Source organism: Hyaena hyaena, unplaced genomic scaffold, assembly GCF_003009895.1.
Source record: "Hyaena hyaena isolate Hyena2069 unplaced genomic scaffold, ASM300989v1 scaffold_72, whole genome shotgun sequence".
Lineage (NCBI taxonomy): Eukaryota > Metazoa > Chordata > Mammalia > Carnivora > Hyaenidae > Hyaena > Hyaena hyaena.
The window spans coordinates 2,194,326-2,206,368 of record NW_024080703.1 but is presented as its reverse complement, the minus strand read 5'-3'; the positions used below and the strand labels follow the sequence as shown (position 1 = coordinate 2,206,368).

The window sequence follows — 12,043 nt, the reverse complement described above, 5'->3', positions numbered from 1 at the left end:
ACTGTACTCTCTTCCACAGTGGCTGCACCAGTTTGCATTCCCACCAGTAGTGCACGAAGGTTCTTTTTTCTCCACATCTTTGCTGACACCTGTGTGTTGTGTGTGAGGTGATATCTCATTATAGTTTTGATTTGCATTTCCTTGATGGTGAGTGACGTTGAGCATCTTTTCACGTGTCTGTCGGCCATCCAGATGTCTTCTTTGGAGAAGTGTCTGTTTATATCTTCTACTCATGTTTAATTGGATTATTTACTTTTTGAGTGTTGAGTTGTATAAGTTCTTTATATACTGAATTTTGGATACTAACCCTTTACTGGATATGTCATTTGCAAATATCCTCTCCTATTCCAAAGTTTACCTTTTAGTTTTGTTCACTGTTTCCTTCGCTGTGTATAAGCTTTTTATTTGGATGTGTGGTCTCAATAGTTTATTTTTGCTTTTGTTTCCTTTGCCTCGGGAGCCATATCTAGAAAGGTGTTGCTATGGCCAATGCCAGAGAACTAAATTGCCTGTGCTCTCTTCAAAGAGTTTCATGGCTTCATGTCTCACAGTTAGGTCCTTAACCCATTTTTAGTTTATTTTCATGTATGGTGTAAGAAAGTGGTCCAGTTTCATTCTTTTGCATGTTACTGTCGAGTTTTTCCAACATCATTTATTGAAGGGAATGTCTCTCCCATTGCATGTTTTTGCATCCTTCACCAAAGATGAATTGTCTATATAATTGTGGGTTTATTTCTGGGTTTTCTGTTCTGTTCCATTGATCTGTGTGTCTATTGCTGTGTCAGCCACCATCCTATTTTATCACTACAGCTTTTTATATAACTTGAAGCCTGGAATTGTGGTGCCTCCAATTTTGTTTCTCTTTAACAAGATTGCTTTGGCTATTTGGGGTCTTATGTGGTTCCATACAAATTGTAGGATTGTTTGCTCCAGAATGTTGTTGGCATTTTGATAAGGATTACATTAAACGTATAGATTGCTTTGGGTCGTATAGGTATTTTAATGATATTTGTTCTTCTGGTACATGAGCATGGGATATCTTTCCATTTCTTTGTGTTGCCTTCGATTTCTTTCATCAATGTTTTATAGTTTTCAGAGTACAGGTCTATGAAAGGTCATTTTAGAAGTGTATTTAAATCTTGAAAGAATAAAATGGATTGCAAATTAAGGCAGGATGATACTAGATAAATGTATTTTTTCTTGAAACAGGAAATCTAATGCATTGAACTAGGTTTGACCCACACAGTTACCTATTGACCTAACCTTCATGATCTAAGCACATTAGATGCAATATATGCCCTAATCAGTATACCAAGATTTTGGATTAGCCTTATTTATTGGTGAGGACCTAGTGAGTTGAGTATGCTGAACAGAACTCATTGTTCATCATTGCAAGATGCTTGGCCACTGGACCTTTTTCCTTTGTTATGGAAAGAAACGGGCTCTTCTGCCTGTGCTGGCCTGTGTCCCCGCTCCTCCCGCAGCCCCCAAGGCACTCCCACACACCCACAGCCAGGTCAGCTGACACTTTGAACAGCCTTCTCTGCTTCATTTCCTGCTCAGGTTCCTGAACAATTCCCATACACATTTGATAAACTGTAAATCAACTGAAAATACAAAAATCCCATTTGAAATAGCTAGCAGTAGAGTATAAGAGAGTGAAGTGAAGATCAAGGAGGGTTCATTGAGAGGTGGAGTATCTAGACGAATTATGTAGAAAAAGAGAGACAAATGGGCTCATGCCTGAAAGCAGTAAGCGCATACCTACATTTCTGGCTTTAGAAGTCATGGCCCCTGGGCTGGGCACTCCCTGGCCTCTACGCTGGCTCCTCCCTGCTCCACTATTCCCCTTCTCTCATCCCACAGGCCTAAATAACCCCGTCAGTGTGTTACTGTCTTTCATCCCAAGACTCCTCATAGCTCTTATTTCCCTATATTTTTTTTAATCAAAGAGAAATGAAAAGACTTGCCTTCACTATTCTTCACAACAGAAGTACTGGTTAATAGCAGTGTTTAATTTCCTCTGACCGCCATAACAAAGTACCCCAGACTGGGCGGCTTAAAACAACAGGAGCTTCTCACAGTGCTGGAGGCTGGAGGTCCAACCTCGAGGTGTCAGCGGGGCCCTGCCCCGATGGCCACTCTGAGAAGCATCCTCCCTGACCTCTTCCTAGCTTCTGGTGGTGGCCGTCGATCCCTGGTGGTCCCTGGCGTGCAGCTGCTTATCATTGCAATCCCTCCCTCTGTTGTGCCTCCTCTTCTTTTAAAGACCCCAGTCCTATAAGGACACCATGAAGCACCTAACCTGCTCTACTATGACATTATCTTAATTGATGACATCTGTAATGACACTGTTTCCAAATAAGGTCCCGTTTTGAGATACCGAGGGTTAGGACTTCAACATATATTTTTGGGGAGAAGAGGAAACAATTCAACCCATAGCAAACAGCTTTCCACAGTTTTTATGTCGCTAGGAAGCATCCATTGAAGGGTAGATAGAGAAAAGCTCTCTGTTAATGGGACCTTTCCACCTTAATACTATGTGACATTTATGATGTTTTGATTTTAAGTGTCATGATTAGCAGTCAGAGTTTGGGGGCTTTTCGTGACCTTTTGCTTGTTTTTCTCCATTGCTCACCCCACCCTGCCCTCTCCCCACCACTCACATACACAGAATAACACACAACGTAGAGCAACTCATCCAGACTCTAATGACCCCTTGATAGTATAAATGTCTTAAATAAAGACTATGTGTCCGAACTAAACCTGATAGAAATTTGCGTGCACGGGGCCGGCCAGCAGCACTGTGTGCGTGTAAGCCTTTCATAAATGATCCATTTGGATGAAGATAATAAGGAATAGATGCCATTGTTTCATTTTATCAAGTACTATTTGAAACAGAGTATAGTCAAGAGCATTTGATCACGCACAGATTTATTATTGTAGTGCTGTTTGTAATGAAAGGCCTTTGCTGGATAATCAAGAAACAATAGATACTGCAAAAGTCATAGATGACCTCTACTTGCTGTTATTCACAGTGTTTGCTTAGTTAAAATGAATATTGAGGTGTTGTCACCTGAGGGTTTTTCTTACTTTTTGTGTGAGTTACTTTGAAAGGGAATCTGGAATAAAAGATGGCAAATTGAGAACTTATAATGTCCTTTGTTAGAACGTAGTTTCTCCATGACTATTTTTGCTTTACAATTTTCTTATTTGATCATTTGTTTCTCATGGCAGGATTTTCAGTGTCGAACTACACTTCAGGAACTAAATGTGGTCCCCCCCATATTAGATCTCTTAAAGTCAGAATATCCAATCATTCAGTTGTTGGCTCTCAAAACCTTAGGTGTTATTACGAATGACAAGGGGGCTCGAGCGATGCTGAGAGACAATCAAGGAGTGGACCACCTTATTAAAATCCTAGAAACGAAGGTATTTGAAACTTCCATTCAACTTTCTATGAGGAAATGTATCTCTCTTACATGTTGCTCTAAAATATGAATCTAGAATGTTTTCAAAAATGAAATTTTATTATATTTAAGCATAGTTTTAAGTAAAACGGACTAATTTGTTTATTGCTACACCGTTTATCAGCACGATTAAATCAGATGAATGATAGAGGCCATTATGAAAGACTTCTTTTGAGGGGCACCTGGGTGGCCCATCGGTTAAGCGTCTGACTCCTGACTTTGCCTCAGGTCATGATCTCATGGTTTGTGAGTTCAAGCCCCGCATCGGGCTCCGTGCTGACAGTGTGGAGCCTGCTTGGGATCTGTCTCCCTCTCTCTCTGCCCCTCCCCTCCTTGCTCTCTCTTTCTCTCTCTCTCTCTCAAAATAAATAAAAATTGAAAAAATAAAATAATTTTATTCTTCTGGTTTAGAAATTTAAGATTTTTAAATTCTTGTTTAGGATCTTCTTCATGATTTCTGGAAATACCTAGAAGTAGTCTTTAGGCTTTATTAGACATAGTTTTCTCCAGGATAAAGCAAGAAGAGTTATTTACTCTCCATGTGGAGAGTCACCTGCTTTACTCAGCCTACTGATTTAAATATTCTTTTCATTTGAAGAAATACCTTCATGGAAACATCTAGAATAATTTTTGACCAAATATCTAGATACCGTGGCCTAGCCATGAAAACTTAATCATCACAACTCAACTTGGTACCCATACATATCTCCTTAAATCATACTTAATCTCAAAATCAAGGCAATAGCAAGGTCCTTGCATGCCTAGCATGATGTAACTATCCTGTGTTCAACCAAAATATACTAACCGTTTCCCCCGAAGAGGATGCAGTGTCCTCAGGTGATATTTACTCCTCCCCTTGACATCCTGTAACTTAAATACTATGATTTAAAATTAATAATAAATACTAATTTATAAAGTCAGTGCATCTTGTGTTACCTGAGGGGATAAGAGAGGGAAAAAACCCAAAGATATTTCATACATACACACACGCACACTTATTTTATAACAAAATAAGGAAGAAAGACTCATGGCGGTTACAACCCTCTTGTCTATAAGTGGCCACCTGGTGGTAGTTGGTATTTCTAACTGTCTTCCTCCAATACCCACACCACATTCCCTTTGCCTTCAGCAAGCACTTCAGCTGGATGTGGTTCTTTATCTGGTAGGGCGATCCATATCTTCATGCCTGAGGCTCTGGACCATTTGGTAGTCCTGCCTGCTGCCTGCGTGGGTTCTTGTAGTTTTCCATTGACCTTATTCCCAGAGCGTGGTAATACAAAGAGATACCCTAAGGACTTCCTGTATTCCAGATATTCTCTTCTTTACCTCTATGGTGTGGAGTACAGTCCCATTTCCCACCGGTGATTGGGATCAGTCACCCCAGCAGCGCAGGAACTTCCTTCATTGCCTGCTTATTTAGAGGCATGGGGAGGCCAAAGTGGCTGGGTGGTGGCTTTAATTTCTAGTTCAGTGGAATCATTGCTGTCCCTCTTGGTGGAATCATTCTCCCCTTTGGAACTAAGAGCTCTAGGCCAACAGAGCATAAGTCCTGAGAGACAGCAAGCAAAAATATGGCTAGTGGGCCACTAGCGGTAACGATGACTGCTACCACGCACATTTCCACCCCTTGACTCCTGGGCCCACCATCACTGGCTAGGGGAGATACAGCACCGTATATTGGACGCTGATTCAGAATGTATATAAAGTGGAGAACCTTGCCCAGGCCCTGCAAAGTATTGCCACTTCGCTGGCACTGTAACTAGGTCTTCAAAAGCCCATTCTGTCAAGCTAGCTGCTTCAGGATGGTGGGACATGAGCATGGGCCCACTGTCACCCTTCATTTGCTGTGAAGAGACCTCCTTGACCAGAAGCATTGCTGTGTTGGATCCCATGATGGTGGAGGCCAGAGGGTCACAAATGTACAACACTTCCCTCTACCAGGTGGAGATTTTAAGGAATATACTTCCCTTCAGCTCCTGTCTGCTTTTTCAAAGAATATTTTCTTCAGGTTTTAAAATTGTTGTCAGTAGGAGGTTGTATGAGCAACTTCACTTGGCTACTATTACTGCAAGTGTCTTATATCTGTGAAAAAATTATCTTTTATCTGTGAGACATTTTGGAGTAGGGGAAGCAAGAAAAGATGGGGCAAATTGTGAGGGGGAGTGATGTTATGATAATATACAGAACTGTTTCTTCGGGCACCTGTCACAACAATGTTAACAACCTTATGTTCTGACTGACCTTTGTCTTGTAGCAAAATTTGGGATTTGATTTTACTTTCAGTACAATTTTCTGATGTTGTATTTGCTTTTATTATTAGGAATTGAATGACCTTCATATAGAAGCACTTTCCGTGATAGCCAATTGCCTTGAAGATATGGATACTTTGATACTGATTCAGCAGACGGGGGGTCTTAAGAAGCTCCTGTCCTTTGCAGAAAATTCTACAATTCCTGATATTCAGAAGAATGCAGCAAAAGCAATTACTAAAGCAGCTTATGATCGTATGTCTCATTTTATATAAACTAAGCACACATGCTTTCTCTTGTATTCTTGATTTTGATTAGTACTAACAATCATTAGAATATTTGTCTTATTTTTAGAGGGTTTTTTTTTTTTTTTTTTTTTTTTTTGAGAGAGACAGGGTAAGCAGGGGAGGGTCAGAGAGAGAAGGAGACACAGAATCTGAAACAGTCTCCAGGCTCTGAGCTAGCTGTCAGCACAGAGCCCGACGCAAGGCTTGAACCCATGAACCGTGAGATCATGACTTGAGCCAAAGTTGGACACCCAACGTACTGAGCCACCCAGGTGCCTCTGTCTGCTTTTAATTAATTTTTAAAGCTTATTTCTTTTGAGAGAGAGAGAGCGCGTGCATGTGTGCTTGTGTGGATGCATGCGTGTGGAGAAGCAGAGAGAGAGGGAGAGAAAGAATCTCAAGGAGGCTCTGCGCTGTCAGCACAGAACCCGACACAGGGCTTAATCTCATGGACTAGATCATGACCTGAGCCGAAATCAAGAGTCGGACACTTAACCAGCTGAGTCAACCAGGCGCCCCAGCATTTGTCTGCTTTTAAATGAACATTTGAGAATAGTGCCATAGCTACTAGTTAAGGTCAAAATTCCTCTCAATGACAATTAATAAGTAGAGATTGCTCTGTCAGGGATATAATTAACTCAATATGGTTTAATTATGGATCTATCTTTTTTTTTTAAGCAATTCGTTCCTAAATTAAGCCTTTCTTTCCCTTGATTTTGAAACTTTGCAGAATCCATGCATTGTGATACTGAAAAATGTTGTTTCAACATATCCTCATTTGGAATGAGATCTGTACAGTAATTTCAACTTCAGCTGGAGATAGGCAGTACCATGTGATATAGCTGGGAAGAATAATATGCTCGTACTATATACAAAATACCATTTTCATTTCAGTGGCAAGCTATGTTGACATAAATCTGTAAAATATGAGAGATTAATTACATCACAAGCCCTGACGATGAAATTATAGTTTTAATTTATGTATATTTGGAGTATTTTATTTAATAAAAGATGTGATTTTATTTCCCTCCTTCCACACCACTCCTCTTGTAAATGATGACAGTTTTGACTAGTTTAAGTGATTTATTTCTAAACATATACACTCGCATCTGTATATTTGTGTCTATGTGTATATTACGGGGAATACTTCCTTTTCAATCCATACCGAGTTCTTCAAGGCAGAGTTTTACAGCAGTAAGCTGAATGTCACCGTCTGGTACATAGTTAACATAGAGAGGACTTGTGAGTTACATTGTAAATGCCAAATCTAGACAGGCTGTAAAATTAAGGCTTTTAATATTGGCAAAAGTTGCTGACTCAGTATTCTGTCAAATGGAATTTAGACCTTCTCGGGTCTGGTCAGTTCTGTTTCCACCTATCCCAGGCCTTGTTATCTGCTTCAGACCAAGAGAGAGTGCAATGGCAAGAGACGGACAATATCGAAGCTAAAACTTTTGCACCTTCTCTTTTGCGTGGCTGGACCATTTACAGATGGTCACAGCCCCTCTTGGGATAGTGAGTTTCATGAATTTATTACTCATCATGTGACGTAGCCGTGGGAAGAGCACTGGATGGAGAGTCCCTGGTGGTCCAGCTCGACCACTCATCCCACTACCGGCAAGGCAATGATTAGGTTGTGCCGATGAGTGAACCACAGCCTCTCTGGACTTATTTATTAGTTCATTTACTAATAATTTATTGAGCCCCCCACTTTGTGTCAATAAATCCAGAAGAGGCAAGGAAACAGGTGATCACACTGTGCTTGATGGCGGAGGGACAGGATCACCCGGGAGGGCCACTGAAAGTCAGGTCGGGTCAGATAGGTCTTCCTGACATAGGTAATTTACAAGCTAGGACCTAAAGTAAATAATAGATGTCGGCTGGGCGAAGATGGCCCCAGTGGGATGGGGAAGGGTCACCAGTGCTCTAAGGGGAAGGAACAGTGTATAAAGGCCAGAGGAGGGACAGAGCATGGTAAATTCTAGAACTGAAAGTTTTCAGAATGGCTAGTGAATAGAAATGCAGCAGGAAAGTGAAGGCTGTAGAAGTAATGAGGAGCCAGATGCTAATGGGCTCTCTAAGCCAAGTTAAGGACTTTGGACCATATTTTGATGGCAACAGAGAACCATCAAAGTGGCTTAAAGAGGTGAGGGGCCACTGCAGATGTTCACTTGGAAAAGAAAGAGCACTCTTGCTGCAAAGTGGAGGTGAGATTAAAAGTGGGCTGGATCAGACCCAGAAAGGCCAGGAAGGGGACCGCTGCGGGAATCTAGGTGGAAGGTGAAAGTATCCTGAAACAGACATTTGCCAGGAAAACCCCCAGAACAGTGCTAGGCACATTGGGAGGGTCCATAAGTGTTTGTTGAATGACTACATGGGTTAAAGAAGGAAGACCGTGGTGTCAAAGATAAGGCCAGGTTTCTGGCTAGGACAGCTGGGAGTAGAATGTACCCTTCACAGAAATGGGGAACTCAAGAAGAGGAGCTGTTTTTCATTAAAGGAAAGGAAATGAGTTCTATTCTTAAAAAAAAAAAAAAAAAAACTGTAGTAAGATACACATAATGTTAAATGTAGCATCTTAACCATTTTTAAGCTCAGTGGTACTAAGTACATTCACACTGTTGTACTGTCATCACCACCATCCATCTCCAGAGCTCTTTCCGTCTTGCAGAACAGACCCCCTGCACCTATGAAACAAGAACTCCCCATTTCTCCCTCTCTGCCCTCCCCGACAGCCACCAGCCTTTCTCTCTATGATTTTGACTATTCAAAGTACTGATATAAGTGGGACCGAGAAATATTTGTCCTTTGTGACTGGCTTCTTTCACTTTGCATGATTTATCCTCAGTTCACCCGTGTTGTGGCATGCATCAGACCTTCCTTCCCTCTTAAGGCTCCATAGCATTCCGTTGTATGTATATATCACGTTTTGTTGATCTGTTCATCTGTTAATGGACACTTGGGTTGCTTCTAATTTTTGGCTATTGTGAATGGTGCTAGGAACATACATATACAAATAGCTCTTCAAGTCCCGGCTTTCAGTTCTTTTGGGTATATACTCGTGACTGGAATTGCTGGATCATATGGTAATTGTGTGTTAAATATACCGAGGAACTGCGTACTGTTTTCCACAGCAGCTGCACCATTTTACATGCCCATCAACAGGGCACAAGGGTTCCAATTCTCCACATCCTCACCTATAATTGCTATTTTATTTATTTACTTACTTATTTAGTTAGTTAGTTATTTAGTTAGTTAGTTAGTAGCCATACCAATGTGTGTGAGCTGTGTCTCATTGTGTTTTGATTTGTATTTCTCTAATGATTAGTAATATTGAGCTTTTTATCCATGTGCTTATTGGCTCTTTGTTTATCCTCTTTGGAGAAAGGTCTATTTAAATCCTTTACCCAGTTTTTTTTTTTTTTTTTTTAAATCAGGTTGTTATTGAGTCATAGGAGTTCTTTATATATTCTGGATACTAACTCCTTATCAGATGTGTGATTTGCAAATACTCTCTCCCATTCCGTGGGTTGCCTTTTCATACTATTGATTGTGTCCTTTGATGCACCGTTTTTAATTCTGATGGAGTTCAATTTATCTAGTTTTCCTTTTGTTTCCTGTGCTGTTGATGTTATATCCAAAAAATCATTAACAAATCCAATGTCATGAAAAGTTACCCCTATATGTTTTCTTCTAAGAATTTTATAGTTTTATCTCTTACATTTAGGTCTGTGATCCATTTTTGAGTTGTTTTTGTATATGGTGTAAGGGAGGGTCCAGCTTCATTCTTTTGCATGTGGAAATCCAGTTTTCCTAACACCATTTGTTGAAATCCATTCTTTATTTGTAATACAAAGAAACTCAACCAGACAGTCTTCAAATCCCATCTGGCACTTGATGTTTTATGAATCTACTTCCTTATGTTCATTCTAAAATGACTCCATCCCAGTTCCAAATTGTGTCTCCTCACTATTTTAGAATCAAATGACTAAATCTGTATTTATTTCATCTATGACATTTGTGATTTTTTTTATGTTTCCTTTAACCATTATTTTTCCAGCCTGAAGGATCTTTATTTAGTCTTTTCCCATTCATCATGTCCTTATGCTATCTTGTAATCATTCTCTTACTTTTCCTGGACTTTCTCTCATTCATGATCCCCTCTTTCATGCGGGGTGATGTATATTATGAGCAGCATTTTAAAAACATGCACCATCATTTTATGTAATATACAGATTTGGTTATCTTATGATTATTTTCAACTTCAGTTTTATGAAGCAAGTATTTTAATCAGCATTTTGACCATATCGGCACACTGGGCCAACACTTGAGTGAAAGACCTTCAGTGAACCCCAGATCCCATTTCTCCAGCAGGACCCAGAGTTCAACGTCTTCCATTTTAAATTTAACATTTTTCAATTTGTGGTTAAAAAATGCAAATTTTGCTGTGAAAATAATATTGCCTTGTCACTGAGGCTAAGTATATGATCAACATGTGCGAGTCTTCTTTGAAATCTTGAAAAGGTATGCTCCTTGCTTACTACTTAGCAAATATTTATTGTATGCATGCTATATGCAAGGCACCAATCTAGAAGAGAAAGGTAAACAATGAATAAAATAAGCGAATAAATATTTGTTGAATAGACAAAAAGGTGTATTTCCAGGGGAATGTCGAGTTTGATATTTACCTTTTAGTTCAGCTTTATAAATTGTATCATACAATTTTTGTCATCTTTATTTTTTTTATCTATTCTTTCATCTATCACAGAAGAAGAGCAGCATGTTAGAAATTTCTCACTATTTCTGTTGCTTTTTTTCTTGTAATTTTATTTTAACTAACTTCACTTTGTTTAACATTGTTTCATATCCAGTCTTGATGTTTTAAAAAATCCCACTTACTGATTTTTAGCTTTAGGTTCTAATTTGATATCAAGATTGACATTTATCATCAAATATGGTCTTGGCAGAAACTAGCTCTTTAAACTCCACATGGTTTAAATAAAAAGACAAATGAAGGGACTACTTTCAGAAGTACATTTAGGGTTAAGGGAACAGACAAGGGATAGTGAGGTCCCCACAGATCCTAATATTGTAAAACCATCACTCATTAGATCCAAAGGCAAAGGATGAACCATTGTTAGATTTCTTTTTGCAACTATTGTATTTGTTTGATCTTCTTTCTGATACTGTGTTTTCTGCTGTTCATTTTCTATGTTGTCTCCTTTGTTTTCTTCTTTTTTTTGTTATATAGATTAAAGAAAATTTTAAATGACTTTTTTAAAGATCGAGTTGCTATAGTTATTTAAGATATTTAAATTTTTTGCTTTCCTAACTCTTCCCTCTCCTGATGTTTGTAAATTTCATAGGGGGTTATAGATTCTCCTCTCTAAACGTCTACATCATGTGGGGACACCTGGGTGGCTCGGTCAGTTGAGCATCTGACTCTTAATTTCAGCTCAGGTCATGATCCCAGGGTTGTGAGATCGAGTTCCGCATCAGGCTGAGTGTGGAGCCTGCTTAAGATTCTCTCTCTCTCTCTCTCTCTCTCTCTCTCTCTGCCTCTCTCTCCCGTGCATTCTCTCTTTCTCTAAAAACAACAAAAATAAATAAATAAATAAATAAAATTCTCTTTTTTATGAATCACTTTGCCATTACACTCAATTTTATCACATTTACCATTATTTACATATGGAATCCACTTCAACGTACATTGTAAATTTCTCATAAGAAAACATACCCATTCTTAAGATTTTATTTTGGATTCATTTCTCAACCCGAATATATTTTTTCAGTTAAAAAATGTATTCAGGAACAGTCAAGAGTGGTGTATTTTTTGGGACCTTCACTGTAACTGTTTGTTGCCTTCAAACACGTAGGACAGTTTGGCTGGGTTCAGAACTCTTACATCATAGCATTTTCTCTAATTTTCTACAAACCTTGTTTTTGTAACATGTGAATCTAAGGGCAGTCTGATTTCCATTCTCCTTTATATGCAATGTTTTCTTCTTGCATTTGTGTAAAATCCTTTATCCTATAA

At 39.2% G+C, this 12,043-nt stretch overlaps 1 protein-coding gene across 7 annotated transcripts in view; it reads left to right on the top strand.

Moving 5' to 3' along the window:
* ARMC3 (armadillo repeat containing 3) overlaps nucleotides 1-12,043 on the top strand; it is a 95,210-nt gene that overhangs the window by 31,266 nt on the left and 51,901 nt on the right. For 6 of the 7 annotated variants that reach the window (XM_039233017.1, XM_039233016.1, XM_039233015.1 and 3 more), the window contains exons 6-7: nucleotides 3,238-3,432; nucleotides 5,791-5,974. In XM_039233017.1, the coding sequence (XP_039088948.1) occupies nucleotides 3,238-3,432; nucleotides 5,791-5,974 (379 nt within the window). The remainder of the gene's footprint in view (nucleotides 1-3,237; nucleotides 3,433-5,790; nucleotides 5,975-12,043) is intronic. The other variant, XM_039233018.1, reaches the window with a different exon arrangement.